The sequence below is a fragment of the Danio rerio genome, chromosome 19, assembly GCF_052040795.2.
Source record: "Danio rerio strain M-AB ecotype USA chromosome 19, GRCz13ab, whole genome shotgun sequence".
Classification (NCBI taxonomy): Eukaryota; Metazoa; Chordata; class Actinopteri; order Cypriniformes; family Danionidae; genus Danio; species Danio rerio.
Genome location: NC_141039.2, coordinates 35,631,226 through 35,648,055, shown reverse-complemented (window position 1 = coordinate 35,648,055; position 16,830 = coordinate 35,631,226). Strand labels below are relative to the sequence as shown.

General features: G+C 34.3%; 1 protein-coding gene across 1 annotated transcript in view; it reads right to left on the bottom strand.

Moving 5' to 3' along the window:
- Positions 1–16,830, bottom strand: part of triqk (triple QxxK/R motif containing) — a 47,163-nt gene that overhangs the window by 11,143 nt on the left and 19,190 nt on the right. Inside the window, exon 3 of the mRNA NM_001127256.3 lies at positions 7,035–7,120. Within this exon, the coding sequence (NP_001120728.2) occupies positions 7,035–7,120 (86 nt within the window). The remainder of the gene's footprint in view (positions 1–7,034; positions 7,121–16,830) is intronic.

Here is a 16,830-nt window from a genome sequence, read left to right as displayed (position 1 = left end):
GGTTTTCATGTTTTATGGGGACTTAAAAATGATTTTTTTTTTTTTACACTGCACAGATTGTATTACCCCAGCCCTAAAACAGACCCTTAGAGGTCTCAAAATACTTCATTCTTTATGACTCAAGCTGTAATCCTCATGGTGACCAAGCAAATAAATGTCCTCGAAAGGTCAAAAATGACTATACTTGAGGGAGCATTTAGTCCCCACAATCTAGTGAATACCAATACATAATCAAAAAAAAAATAAAAAATAAAAAAAAATAATAATAATAATAAAATAAAATAAAATAAAATAAAAAAAATCACTTTTGCTGCTTGTTTAAACTACTTATTCATAATAAGATGAAATGTTTTAGGACAACTTAATTGTTATAAAAACAACAGTATGAGGGGTTCCAAAAACGAAGATAAAGGATAAAGAATGAAGTTTAGAGAGGATATTTATAGTAGTTTTAGAATGATCTAATAGGCTAGCTAATGATTAGCGCTGAGGATGAGCTGTAGTCGATCATATCACGTGCTCCTCTTGAACTTAGTTTGTGAAACTCTACTTGTGTTGTGGGGACATAAAGGAATTGTTTGAAATAATTACAGTTCAGTAATGGTCAGAATATAAATTTACATATTTACTATTTATTTAGAAGTGTTCATGAATTAAACACATTTTATTTAGGCTGATTTTTCAATTGAACATGAATGACAATTTAAATTGTAGAATTATTTCAATAAAATGATGGGGCCTGGTGTACATTTCAAAAGGTAAAAATCTTACCAACAAGGCTAAAAAACATGATAATATTATGAAAAATGTCATTATTATATCATTTGTTTTTATTTTTTATTTATTTAGGCAAATCAATATTATTTATGAGCAAATGGTTGTTTAATATAAAGTTAAAGCCAGAATTATAAGTACTCTGTTTGACATTTTTAGTTTTCCTTTTTTAAATATTTCCCAAATGATGTTTAACAAAGCAAGGACATTTTTAACAGTATGTCTGATAATATTTTTTCTTCTGGAGAAAGTCTTATTTGTTTTATTTTGGCTAAAATAAAAGCAGTTTTATTTATTTATTTTTAAACCATTTTAAGGTCAGTATGATTAGCCCCCTTAAGCAATATTTTTCCAATAGTCTACAGAACAAACCATTGTTATACAATGACTTGCCTATTTGCCCTAACTTGCCTAATTAACCTAGTTAAGCCTTTTAATGCCACTTTGAGCTGACAACTAGTATCTTGAAAAATATTATGTACTGTCATCATGGCAAAGATAAAAGAAAACAGTTATTAGAAATATGTGAAAAAAAAATTGTATTTTTGTTAAACAGATATTGAAGGAAAAAATATACAATCTTTGTATGCATTCTCACGCTCCTTTAGTTTCACTGAATTCTGCGGTATGTTCTCATATAGCCCTGTGTTCATAACTTTGGCCCTCACGGCCAGGTGCGGTTCGGCACAGCGGCTTCACTGGCCAACAGAAACAGCTGAAGTGGGATTTTCTGCCCGCGTTAAGTGGTTGTGTAGTTCTCTCAGCTCAGCCCAGGTGTGCTGTAATACTGCTGGCTGGAGACACTCTCTTTGTCAGAGAAGAAGGCTATGTAAAACATATGCTGGATAAGTTGGCGGTTCATTTCGCTGTTGTGACACATATGATTAATATATGTGGATTAATAAAGGGACAAAACCAAAAAGAAAATAAATGAATGAATAATTATGAATGTTTACAGGTACTAACACCTTAAAAGGAATATACTGTACAGTCAAGCCTGAAATTATTCATACCCCTGGCAAATTCTGACTTAAAGTTACTTTCAACCAGCAAAGTCGATTAATGTGGAAAAAATACATTTTACCTTTAGTCATTTAGTGGACGTTTTTGTCCAAAGCGACTTACAATTGAGAAGGAATCCATGAATATTTATCAGCTTTTATTTACATGAACAAAATTTAAGTCAGTATTTGTAAATGCACAGTATAGTTACAATTTAATTGCCACATTATATACTTATGATAACATGATATCATTGCTATCAGTGATTTCCTTAAGATAAATACCAAAAAAGAATGCAACTGGAATAACTACAGCAGTCACCATCGTCTGATCTCATATGAAGCAAGAGCTTATGATGACATATGATGACGTGCTGGTGCTGTAGTGGTGTCCCACTTCTTAGGAGTACATTTTGAAGCCCTTCCCCTTCACACTTTGTTTGAAGGGCCTAAGGGGAAGGGGTACAAAAATAGAATTGGGATTGGGTCTATATTGTGATCTTTTTTTAAGGTGAATGTTTTACTCCCAGTCATTATGTTTGTGTCTTGTGCCAGAATGCATCACCTTACAAAATTGTCCAAAAGCACAGTCTTACTATACAACATTTTATGGTTTATTAGAAGCTTAGATAAAAACCGCCAGGACTTATTTATGCATGCGATGGAATGCACTAAAAAGAAACAGTTAAAATTGGCTGATGGGCACTCAATATTCAGCTCCAGGGCTAGCGAGTTGGCATGGATACTTTTTAGGCCAGGAGCCCCACACACAGCTGATGCCGCCAGCCCCTCTACTTCGTGCCAGGTGATGCCATCCGTTCAGCCAGGCACCAGGGAGCCAAGCAGTGCCCACAGCAGGTGGTGCAGCGCCCGCTGCCTCCCCGAGCCGGCAGGCAACATCTCTGCAAACCAACTGGCCACCACGTGCAGAACAGCAGATTGTGCGGCCTGCCAAAGCAGACCCCAGAACAGCCTGAAACCTCAGACTCAACCTGCTCTCCGAAGCCTCACAAATGGGACTAAAGGACGGGGAGGTGTGAGATGAAAAAGATGAATGTGTGAGCATTAAAGCTGACTGATTAATTGCATTTGAAATAATATTGTGATGTTCAAAAATACAAAGAGTTCCTGTTCTTGTTTGAGCCATGTTTGAAGCTATAAATTACAATCATACACCTATTCCTTGGCAACCGCTATCAGCACTGAGCCAAAAGCTACGTATATCAATGAACTGTTTCATAAAAGCAATAAGCACTGTAAATCTGTGGTTTATGGAATATTTATAACAGCTAAGGAGGTTTTAGGCTTCGAACATTGCCCCTTAGCTGTTGTAAATTCATTGTAAAGCAAGGCTTCACATTCTTTTTAAACATCTGCTATTAAACTGTGGTCATGTGACAAGAATAAAGTTGTTGCAGATGAAGCAGCAGGTTACAGATTTTCTTAATTTCAGGCATCGTTGAGATGTGTATGTAAAATAGTTTTATTGTGCAGTTCTATAATGGATGCATCAGAGAGTCATTATGAATTGGAGGGTCATGAAGTTGCCTTTGAATGCAAGTTTATTTTTCACTTGGGCTTTTCCTTTGTATAGTGCAAGTTAGCTGTGTGGCTGTGTGAACCTACATTATCCTTCAGTTTTTACACTTTTTTTTCAACAGCGAATGACAGTACGTACCAACCAACCAACCAAACAAAATAAATAAAAAATGTGTATAAAATAAATATGAAATAAAAAAATATATATATAAAATGAAAAACATATTAAATAAATATGTATATAAAATAAAATAAATATTTAATAAATTAAACATAAAATAAAACAAAAAAATTAAATGAAAATAAATGAAATATTAAAAACTAAAATAAATATAAAATAAAATAAATATAAAATAAAATCATTTGAAGATAAATATAACATAAATATAAAATAAAATAAAAATAATAAAATAAAATAAAATAAATAAAAAGTAAAATAAAATCAATATAAAATAAATATAAAATGAAATAAATAAAAAATTTATATAAAATCAAATAAATATAAAATAAAATAAATATAAATTAATTTTAAAATAAATATAAAATAAAATAATATAAATATAAAATAAATATAAATATAAAAGTAAATAAAATCTATAGAAAATTAATAGAAAATAAATATATGTTATTTTACCACATTTATTTATATATTTCACCACTAAAACATCAACATAAATACTGTTGTTTAATAATACAGAAAAAAAGAACTTTGGAAAAAAAAAAGTATATTAAAATCGCAACCGCAATATTGAGCAAAATATCCCAATTTAATAATTTTCTAAAATCGTTCAACCCAACAACAAAGGTAAAAATTTGACGCGTGTGTATGGTTCTGAGAGTTGAGTGAGGGATGGTCATAGATGGAGTGCCACCTGCCAAGCAAAAACAGCCAGAGAAAATGGCCTGTGGAAAAACAAGTGGTAGAAGAATGAGTCAACTCCTCAGAAAAAAGCAAAGCAAGGAAGCATACCACAGAGAAGCGCTCACCAGAAAAAAACCCAAAGTGTGGCGCTCAGGGGTCTATTAGTCACATTACAAACCAGAACAAACAAATCGCCGTCCACGTTCCTCAGAAACATGCCAAGTCAATGACCAAAGCTGTACGCAATAAACTACGTTTGTGACAGAATGAGGAGATGTTGCTTTCAGCTGTAAACACACTGAGCTCATAGGCTGAAAGAATACCTGTGGAATGACGTTTAGTTGGTCTCAAATGTACTAAATGAACATTTCAAGTCATTAAGAAGGAGATGGTTTTTGTAAAAAAAAAAATGCAATTTATGTAAATTATTTCCACAGATTTAAGCCTCGGTAATTGGATAAAAGACTAATGAGACTTAGAAGAATCGTAATGAGGGCTTGGCTTTCTAACAAAAACAATTGAATTGCTAAGACCAGCTAATCTGCAGCCTTCACATTTGATTACTTCATTCCAAACTAAACCCAACACAAGCAACTTTTTAAGTTGTTTTTCTAGCCATGTGCAGTCGTGCTCAGAGTTTCGACATCGTCCAGTCTGCTGTGAAACTATTGCAGCTTATGAATTATGAATTAGTTTCAGATCATTGTTGTCAGTGAGAGGACTGAGCACGGAATCGAGCTGTTTTTGGCAACAGTTCCCAATACAGCGCTCTGTATTCTGAGAGAAATGATAAAACATATTGCACCAGAAATACTCGTGCCAAAAACCAATCAAAAATAAACTATCTGCCAAAACTATCAAGGATGAAGAGAGGATCTTTACAACAAAAAAGCAAGAGTTTTGATTAGATGTTTGCGATAATATGCTATAAGAAACATTTTATCCATTTGATTTTTCAAAAGAAAACAGGAGGAAAATAATTAAATAATTAAAAAAATAAATGCTTTAAGTGATGGTTTAACTAAAAATACAAGTTCTTACATCAGTTCCAGCTTTGGTATCCATTGGGAAAACTTTCATAATATCTTGTTTTGTTTATTACAGAAAGAAGTCATGCTCATTTGAAATTACTTGAGAATAAGTAAACACTGAAATCAAGGTCTAACATCCGTCACTGGGGTGGTACCTTTTCTACTTTCGTACCGTACAGGTTGACATAACTTCATTCATGATAGTAACTTCATTCCTTCATTTTCTTTTCGGCTTAGTCTCTTTATTCGCCACAGCAGAATGAACCGCCAACTTATCCACTCCAGCATATGTTTTACACAGCAGATGCCCTTCTAGCTGCAATTCATCACTGGGAAACACCCATACACACTCATTCCCACACATACTGACAATTTAGCTTACCCAATTCACCTATACCACATGTCTTTGGACTTGTGGGGGAAACTGGAGAACCTGGAGAAAACCCTGACGAACACTGGGAGAACTTAAAGGTCACTTTTACCTTTTAAGGTTCAATTTTGTACCCTTAATCCTTAATAAGGTACACATTTGTACTTTTTAGGTATTAATATGTACTTTTAAAAACCTGCTAGGAACAAAAGTTTACCTTTTGGAAATGCGGGTTTTGTATCTTATTTCTGAGAGTGCAAAAGAGCAAAGTCTCTCTCTCCCTCTCTCACTCTCACTCTCATGAAGGTGCAATGCACAAACGGCTGCGCAGTTGTTCAAATCTGCATTTGCTGACAGACAGTTTGAGCTACTTATGGTAATTATGAGAGATGTCGGCCCAACTCTATTTAATTGGATGAACATTTTTATGTTTTACACCTTACCCAGCATATAAAAATACATATAAAAACACTTAGATCATTTACTTTAATCAATTCTATTGGAATGTGAAGAGACTTTCAACCAGCACAACAAAAAATGTTTCTGAAGACAATCACCTGCACCTTTAAGTTTTGGAAAGTCAAATTAAAGATATAAAAGATAACTAAAATGAAAGTACAAACATACATACTTGCATAAATAAATAAAGCAGTGTTTTAGCCTAAATATAGAGAGATGTACAGTGTATGTTATTGTAAAGTGCAAGGACTAAGACAGTCAATAAATAATATTAAATAATAATATGTCCAAAATAAAGTTTATTGATAGTTTTAGTTGTTTGAGACTAATTGTTGTCAAACAAACCTAAAATATCAATACTGTCAAAATCAAATACTGAGCAGAGACCAAGATCCCATAGAGCAATTAGAAAGAGTAAACAGAAAACACCCATGAATAATAAACTATGGACAACTGTTCATTTTGCATTCATCTATATGAATAAAACCACCTCATAAAGTTTATGCATACTGATAATCTTATGCTTAAAAACAAAATCACATTGCACATGGACTTTTATATGTATAAAATGCAAATAAAATCAAAACCAATCTGCAACATATTAGTCAAATCCACTATAAGCAACAGAAAAAAAGTTACATTCAACCAAACCACTGCCACTAATAAATGGAAATTACACAAAGACGCTGAAAAAAAAAAAAAAAAAAAAAAAAACGGCTTTTCCCTCAAACTCCCGATTATTATTCTAGAGTGACAGCCAAGAGAAAGAGAAAGATGGAGAGAAAGCAAAGGAGACGGCAAGGGAGAAAGAGAGCTTCTCCTCTGAGAGTCAAACAGCTCTTCTCTGCCTCATCAATATGGAGACTGCTTGACTTGCTCTCAGGTTGGAGAGGTGTGATGAATAATGTGTGTGTGTGTGTGTGTTTGGCAGATGGGGAGAGAGGGATCAGTTGGGATGGAGGGGGAGGTAATGAGAATGAAAGACAGCAGTGTCTCACCCTGATTCCCGGAGCACTTCTCTTCGCCTCCGCCTTCAGCCGAGTGGCTCGCAGCACCGGCTTGGTTTTCTTGTAATCCTGTTTTCCTGAGAGACACAAAAAATGAGGCGTACGGGTCATTTCTGCCACCATGACATTTGGAGGTACATTTGCATTTAGAGTTAGTCTGAAAGCTTTTCTTCTTCATTTAACAGTCGAATAGTGTATTAATAAAATAAGTGAATATAATGCACTTGCAATCGACTTGATCAATTTCCTATTAGGAATCATTAAACTAATGGATTTTGTAGAAACATTTTTAGTTAGCCTTAATGCGTTTGCTTGCTTTAACTCTTATTAACATGCTCAATATGAGGCTGTTAACCTTCTGTACTACCTTATGTAAAGACAAAGTGCTATTTAATTTATGCGTGACACATTTAGTCTGATTTGATCTTAAATATAACAAAAACATGGACCCTTTTTACTCAAATATGAATTCTTGATTTTTTTTTTTTTTTGTTGGATGGCAGCAATGTAATCTGAAGCAGCTAATATTAATTTATAATGAGGAAGGGCAGAGGGTTGCTGAACAACTACTGAGAGATTTCAGCTGCTGTCTGGGCTGTCTTTTTACACCTTCCTTTCTTAATGTGTTCAATACATTTTCCCTGTGTCATTTTATTTTACTAAACAACTTCATTTGTAATTTAATTAGTTTAGTTTCCTTTGCATATATGGATTTCTTGTTAGATCAGACTGTATGTTATGTTTTTACACAAAATTGGATCAACGTAGCAAAAACCAAATCCTTGTCATCACTTGGTTGGTGATGGTTATTGCTTTACTCATTGCATACGATAAATTGAGATAATTTTGAGTTTGCATTGTCAATTTTTATTTTTATTATTAATTTATTCAGAAATACACATACAAGGCTATTTATACACACAGAGACGTTTAATACAATACATATAATGAGATGTTTTTAATTCAGAAAATGTTATTCATAAAAAGGAAAAATATGTATGTAATAAATACAGTGGGGAAAATACGTATTGAACATGCCATGTTGTTTTTTTTTCCTGGGAATAATATTTCTAAAGGAGCTTTTGATATGAAATTGAACAAGATTTTGGTAAAAACCTAAACAATACAAACATAAAAAATAAAATAAAACAAAAAATCTGAAAATTTAGTTACTTGAAATAACAATGAAACAAAAATGTACTGGACCATTGAAACGTATTTAATACTTTACAGTATGTAAAAGGCTTTTTTGGTGATGTCAGTTTAAAAACGCCTCTCGTATTAAAGTAAGAATGAATGGTCACATGAATTGTTGAAGACTGAAAAGAATCACACCTGAGCAGAGTGTAAAAATCTTGATGGTTCTGTGGGTCTCATCTATTGAATCTGATATTTATTTTGTATTTTCTATTGGATTCAAGTCAGGTAGATGGCTGGGCCATTCTACAGCTTGGTTTTCTTTCTCTGAAAGCATCTGAGAGTTTCATTAGCCGTGTTTTGGATCATTGTCTTTCCAATTAGTTTAGTTTTTACCAACATACGGTGAAAACAAAGTCAACAGCACCTTTATAAATATGTTTTCTGAGAAAAATTGTGACACATTCAATACTCATTTTTCCCACTGTATATGTACATAGGGTACGTATATACACACATTTACAGTGTATAAATAATCATTCATTCATTTTCTTTTCGACTTAGTCCCTTTATTAATCTGGGGTCGCCACTCTATAAATAATAATATATTAAATTAAGTAATTAATAATAAATATTAATACAAAATAAATTTAACCATAACCATATGTATACATCAAGAATGCCAACAAGTACATTTAATCTATAAAAAAACACCTTTTTTTAAAGACCCCATTAATCCGACCCTGATCAATATTACTTTCATGTTTCTTGACCATAAGTAAAGTGAAAAAACTAAAACAATCAAAAGAATACGTAACAAATTGTGTAAATATTGAATTAACCATACAATCCAGTTAACTTAAACCCTCTACGTGTATTTCTGATGATTTTATTTGTACTATCTACTCCAATACAGTTCAATTTTGGGTAAAAGAAAATATGTTAATAAACTTTGACTTTTGCAGTGTATTAATAGTTATTAAGGTAGTAGTATATATACTGAAATCATACAGAATATGTACTTTCTAAGTACTAATACACAGCCAATATCATAAAATAGGCTGGTAATAAGCCACTAGTTAGTGAGAAATACCTTAAACTAAAGCTACATTTTTAACCCGGCATTGTTTTTAACCCGGTCAAGAACTTAGCTTGTGTTCTTAAAGATTTAAAAACCCATTCCAAATTCTGTCAGCTACACGTTTGTTAGAGCAAACGGTTTCACACCCTTGTATACCACACGCAATGTTAGTCCTCCATTCTGTTAACACAGACCGAAAACCACCAGTTCACCCCCAGTGGCAGTTATCAGGCAATCTCACAACAACGAACCCACCAGGCAAAGCGGCCACCTGGAGCGCATGTGTGCAAGGTGTGCGAAGAGCGTGCTGTCTCTAATTAGAAACAAACAGACGAAGGAAGAGAAGCAAAAAAAAAAGGGAAAAAAATGGGAAGGCAACAGCTTGGATGGTGGTGGAGGAGCTGCGGCAGAGACCCGGGTCAGACTCAAGGTCTCTGGGAAAAGCTGTTGACACCCAGGGGCCGTTTCAAGTGCAACTCCTGCCTCATTAAGACTTATTTACATGGAGCAAGGGAGAAGAGAGTGAGAGAGTCCTTATCCATCTTTTACCAGCAGACTGTTGGGCTGGAGACTCTCAGTTGCCTAAGCGAGACACTGACCCGTCTCTGGGGATATTCGCAGGTCTCTGCTGCCGTATGGTGCACCTTCTGTGTGCGACACCGGCCTGCTGGAGGACACCATCACAGGGAAACATCCAAAAAAATAATTTGTTACAGTGGGGAATGATGAAGCTTGGTTCAGTACTGGGGTGTTAAAGGGTCAAGAAAGCTTGAAACCCTGATATTGACAGACATTTATATATATATATATATATATATATATATATATATATATATATATATATATATATATATATATATATATACGTTGTTCAAACAGCAAATCCATTTGCGCCACTTTATCCACTCATGGGCATGCTTGTGTATAAAGGAGGTGTGTTAAGGTGCATTTTTGGTGCGTTGCTATTCTGAGAAATTGAAATAGGTTGCATCATTGACCAACTAAAAGCAGGTCTAAACTGCACGTTAGATTTGCGCCTATGCAAGTCTAAATGCTTACACATTGCTTAATACACACAGGATGTAGAGCAATACACAAATATCTTTAAAATTAAAGGAATTAATGTTACAAAAAATATTATTTTCTACATATATATATATATATATATATATATATATATATATATATATATATATATATATATATATATATATATATATTTTTTTTTTTTTTTTTTTTTTTTTTTTTAGTTTAAACTTTATTGTCCGTTCTGCTTGAAACAGAAAGGAAATTTTTCTTCAACACTGGATTTAGGACAACAATTACAAACATACAACAACGACACAATAATACTTATCAACACAACAACATAAGTTAAAAGTTTAAAAACCAAATTAGCCCCATACACAATACTGCAAATCATACTTGGTAACCACCTCATTCACTACAAACATTGATCCGGTTTAGAACAACAACTGCCACTGGGATAAATGACTTTTTATAGGCATTTCTTCGTGCTTTAGGAATTCTAAACCTGCGTCCTGATGGTAGCAATTCAAATGCTGAGTGAAGGGGGTGTGTATTATCTTTAAAAATCACAACTGCTCTTTTTTCCATAAAAAAGTCAAATAAAATCTGCAATGAATGCTGTTTGTGACCAGTTATTTTATTTGCCTGATTGATAATTTGCGCTAATTTCTTTTTCTGTTTAAGTGTTGTGTTACCAAACCATGAAACAATATTATATGTGAGAACACTCTCTATAAGTGATCTATATGCCAAGTTTAAAGTCTGTGTACTAACATTAAAACTTCTCAATTTGCGGAGGAGATAGAGGCGCTGACTTGCTTTCTTATAAACCGCCTCTACATTACTATTAAAATTCAATTTATTGTCAATAATTGTGCCTAAATACTTGAAATTTGAAACCTGCTCTACTATTTGTCCGTTTATAGTGACTGGTTTAAAGAGTCCAGTATCTACTCTTCTTGTTTGACTCCCCAGACATAACTCTTTTGTTATCCCAATATTTAGGTGTAATGAACTTTTGCCAAACCAATCTATAATACTATCAATATATCTAAAATATAAAGAGCTATTCATTTCTTCCTGACAGGAAACCAATACCAGATCATCAGCATATTTCATGAGTGTGAGATTGTCATCAATATTGCACTGCAGTTCATTAATATATATAGAAAATAAAAGAGGTGATAGTACACATCCCTGAGGTACCCCTATATTTAAAAATATATATATAAACACTACCTCCATGCCTTCATGCCTCAATGCCTGTTTTTAGTTCATGACAATGTGCATTTGTTTAATGTTATTATTATTATTAATTATATGCAAATTTATATTTGCTTTATTAAAACAAGTTTACTTTTGTCCACCTGCCGGGTTTTGGAGATGTCTGCATATGGATATGACTCAGTTTTTTGACCACACTTCGTTATTATAGTTTATTTATTCGTTTACTGGAAATTAGAAATGAAATTAGAAATAGTTTTGAAACAAATTTTGTGCTTAACAAACAGAATTAAATATGTTGGCTAATGAATGTCTTCAGTGGAGTGCACAAAACCATTTCCTTATCCATGAAAGTTAAAAAGTAAAGTAAAGAGTAAAAGAAAAGTAAAGAGATTTGTTTAACAGTTTTCTCGCCAGTGAGGCGTTCAGTTTTTCCACTTGCAAAATCCGCCATGTAAATAGCATGTGCGCCATGGCGCAACGCAACTGACTCTTAAAGGGAATGGGAGATGAGACTCTGATTGGTTTAATGCACGTTATGCTCAAAAAACACCCAAAACTCAGTAAGAGAATAAGCACAACCCTGTTAGACCATGCGCCGGGCGCAAACCATATTTTTTTCGCTCTTAAAATAGCAAAAGTGGATTCGGACACACCCCTAATGCTTTTGCGCCATGCACTTTAGACTGCGCCTAGATTGTTAAAATAGAGCCTTTAATATTAAACATTTACGTATCAATATGTGAATATGTGCCTTTTTTGGGATTCTCAGAAGCTATAGCAATTTAAAAAAATGTAAAACAAGAAATTCATTAGGACCATTGTTTTTGTTTACACCCCTCAAAATAGTCTATATTTCACTAACAAGTAAAAATGGATTGTTTTTGCAGTATTTAGAGCAAAATCGTTCTTCCAGTTTAAAAACCAAAGTCACAACAATGAGGTCGTTGCGTAAATTTCAGTGTGGTGTATGGCCATCAGTAGTGGCCAGTACACAGTGACGTCATTGAGCTTTTAGCGTGTCTGTGCAGTAATTCAATTCAATAACCAATCGGCGTGTTCTGTTGTGAATGAGATGCAACTTCATTAATATGCATTAATTTGTGATAATTAATTAATCATTAAGATTCATTAATATGCATGAACCGGAATTTTAACTTTTTTTGTGATGCATTGTGATCATGCAGTTCCTATAGAAACAGAATATTGTAAAAACAGTAGGTGTGGCTTGTTTTTTTTTTCTATTGTAAGCTGAAGAAGGGTTTCAGGAGAGTTGTTACAACCTAACAGACACCTCCTCCTCCTCAGCATTCCTGTTTTATATATATATATATATATATATATATATATATATATATATATATATATATATATATATATATATATATATATATATATATAGGGATGTAACGGTATTGTAAATACCGTCATACCGTAATATTAAATTTTTTTGATATTACCGAAGTCGCATGACTCGATAAAACTATAGGTCTTCAGAGAAAATTTGCTCAGGCGAATGAAGCGAACGGGAGGTAGCTGAAACTTCATTTCCCATCAGCCCCGGCGTGGCCATAATCCTTTGCGGTCTGTTGTCGCTACAGATCCAGTAATGTGAAAATGGAGTGTGCTGCTAGTAGCGGAGATGAAAAAAAGATGGAAATGATCGAACCTAAAGCGGGTGTTGTCGCCGCGCGCGTGCTGAATAGCGGTGCTGTCGCGCGCGTTCTGATCAGCTGTTGTGGCGCGCGTATTGTAAAGCGCCGAGGCGGGGTTGAGCGCGCATACTCAAGAGAGGTGTTGTCGGGCGCCTACTGAAGGGCTGGACTGGACGGAGGTTGTGTCGCGTCGCGGGGGCACTTTTGATCGTTTTGGAAGGGCATTTTCTATCCAAGACTAAAAAGGGCATGTGCACTGCACAGGTTGAGCCCTATGTGTGCACGTGCCTGCAAGTTGGGGAATACGACTAATAACAGTCATGGGGACTGCAGAAACACAGCACACTGTTCAGATTGATGCAGACATTGACTTGTACCGCAAAGAGACCTCTATCTCACTCATGGTTTGTCTTCTCAAGTGGGGGAAAGACAATGCACAACGTTACCCCACTGCTGTCAACATGGGCCAAGTCATATCTCTCTTGTCCCAGAAACCTCAGTCCCAAATGAGAGGGTTTTTTTTTGTTGCAGGGGACATTGTAAATAACCCAGAGATACCAGCTTTTACCAGATTATAATTATATGATAATTTTCCTTTAAACCCATCTCTATCTAAGTGAGTGAGTGATTAAATGTTAAATGTGATGAGTTTTCAACAACACTAAATTGAAACTTTATTTTTTTACATGGTTTAATAATTTTTTTGTTATTAAAATTGAAGTTCCTGTTTCAAAGCTTACAGATAGATGGCTAATTTGTATGTCATTGACACTTTTGGCACTTTTTTGGAGTATTTTCATAAGTTTTTTTTTTCCTGTAAATGATTCAATAAATACCGTACCGTGACATTCATACCGAGGTATTACCGTACCGTCAAATTCTGATACCGTTACATCCCTAATATATATATATATATATATATATATATATATATATATATATATATATATATATATATATATATATATATATATAGTATGTATATATATATATATATATGTATGTATGTATATATATGTATATATATATATATGTATATATATATATATATATATATATATATATATATATATATATATATATATATATATATATATATATATATATATATATATATATATATATATATATAAAGAAAAAGATGACGACACTCTTTTTTTTTTCTTCTCAAAATGCACCAGACACTATTATAAACACTCCATGCTTCTTGGAAAACATAATGGATTTTTGTGGGTGTTCCATTCAAGTTATTAAGCTTAGCAAACCCCCTGCAGGACACATTCTTACCTCTACTTTTGCTTGAAAGGAAAAAACAACAGCAACTACAAATCATCTCGAGTCTAAGTTAATAATAAAATTAGAAGTGCTTTATCCTCACTGGTAAATTGCTTTGGATAAAAGTATCTTCTTATGTATGTGAATGTAAATAATTATATTAACACTACACATAATACTGTTTTTTAGCTTTTTATAACTTGAGCAGGTTGTTTGTTTCGCTGTTTAAGTTATAAAAATAAGCGATAAATCAGGGACTAAGCCAAAGTATGGTGATTGAGTGAATGAGTGAGTGATAACTCAAGCAAGCTTTTTTGCTGATTTGTTAAACACATATCTTCATTGTAATTTCATTCATATAATACTGTCATTTTAAGACCATGTGAATCGTAATTTGTAATTGCATATTTAGGGAAGTTGTCAATAATAGTGTGCAAAATATGTGAGAAATTATATACATACATTAAATAGAATAACTAAAACTATCATCGCTCGTTTGTTACAATATAAATATGCCATTTCCCAGCTCAACCTGCTTGAGCAAAAGAGAATTATGTCAGCTTCAAAATACTCCTCCAACATAATATGACAGTCTCTCTTTCTCCCTCTCGCTCTGTCTATTTTACGCTCACACCTGTGGAGATTTTACATGGTGTGGAAAGCAAAACTCGTTTTGTTCCAAGCCAACTGGGACAGATTAGGTGTGTGTCTTATTTTTCTTGAAACTTCCTGTTGTGGTGTAAATACCCACAACAAACAGCCTCAGCCATCTGTTCCAAATGAATAGTTAATTGTAATCATATCGGAGTTTGAAATAAATTGTTTATATAGCGAGACTTTGTGGCCGTGCCAGTGTGCTGAATCACACGCCATCGAGTTCAATGAGGCGTTTCTCTCCGCGGGAGTCTCGCTGATCATGATGACTCCATGGCCTTCTTGGCATTGCCGTCTCGCTGCGGTTGTGCTCAACTTGGCCTGCAATGCACAGGCGGGTTTTCAACGCACCTTCACTCATTATTCACCATTCATCTGCATCAAAACCTCCCTGTGCTTATACAATAAAAGCTATATAACAGTGGTGCTTCTTCTCATGAGTCAAATCACCTAATCAAATTATCTGTTCTGAATGCGTATGCAGTTAATGACTCATTGATTCAAATGACTCATGAAGAGAGAGTCAGCAGTTGCTAATTTAAATGATCTGTTCAGAGAAAAAGTCTGCAGGTAATGGCTCACTGATTCAAATCACTCATTCGGAGAGTCTGCAGTTATTGCCACGCTGATTCAGAAGATCCATTCAGAGAGAGTTTGCAGTTAATGACTCACTGATTCAGATGATCCATTCAGAATGAGTTTGCAGTTAACGGCTCACTTATTCAGATAGTTTAAATGACTCCTCTAGAGAGTCTGCAGATACAGATTTAAATAATCCGATCAGAGAGTGAGAGACACACACACAGAGAGAGAGAGAGAGAGAGAGAGAGAGGGAGAGACAGAAACACAGAGAGAGAGACACACAGAGAGAGAGGGAGAGAGACAGAGAGAGAGAGAGAGAGACACACACAGAGAGGGAGAGAGAGAGAGGGAGAGAGAGAGAGAGAGAGAGAGAGAGTCTGCAGTTAATGGCTCACTGATTCAAATTATTCAAATGACTCTTTCAGAGAGAGTCTGTAGATATTGTTAAAAAAATTATTCTAATGATCCATTTAAAGAGAGTCTGCAGTTAATGACTCAATGATTCAGATTCACAAACAGCATGCAGAAGTATAAATGCATGACGAAGCGCAAGGGAGGTGCCATGGGTCACTCGACGCAGAAGTATAAACCAGTCTTTATACTACAAAGAGGGCCTGCAGTTAACAACTCACTGATTTAGATGATCCCGTCATAGAGAGTCGGTAGTTATTGATTTAAACGATCCAGTCAGAGAGAGAGTCTGTAGATACTGTTGCACTAATTCAAATGATCTATTTAAATAGAGTCTGCAGTTAATGACTCACTGATTCAGATGGTCAAATGACTCATTCAGAGTCTGCAGTTACTGATTTAGATGATCCCGTCATAGAGAGTGTCTGCAGTTAATGACTCACTGATTCAAATTACTCAGAAAGAGTCAGCAGTTACTGATTTAAAACGATGCGGTCAGAGAGAGAGAGTCTGCAGGTAATGTTGCACTAATTCAAATGATCCATTTCAAGAGAGTCTTCAGTTAATGACTGATTCAGATGGTCAAATGACTCATTCAGAGAGTGTCTGCAGTTACTGATTGAAATAATCTGGTCAGAGAGAGAGTCTGCAGTTAATGATTCACTGATTCAAATGACTCATTCAGAGAAAGTCTGCAGTTATTGCTGCACTGATTCAAATGATCCATTCAGAAAGAGTC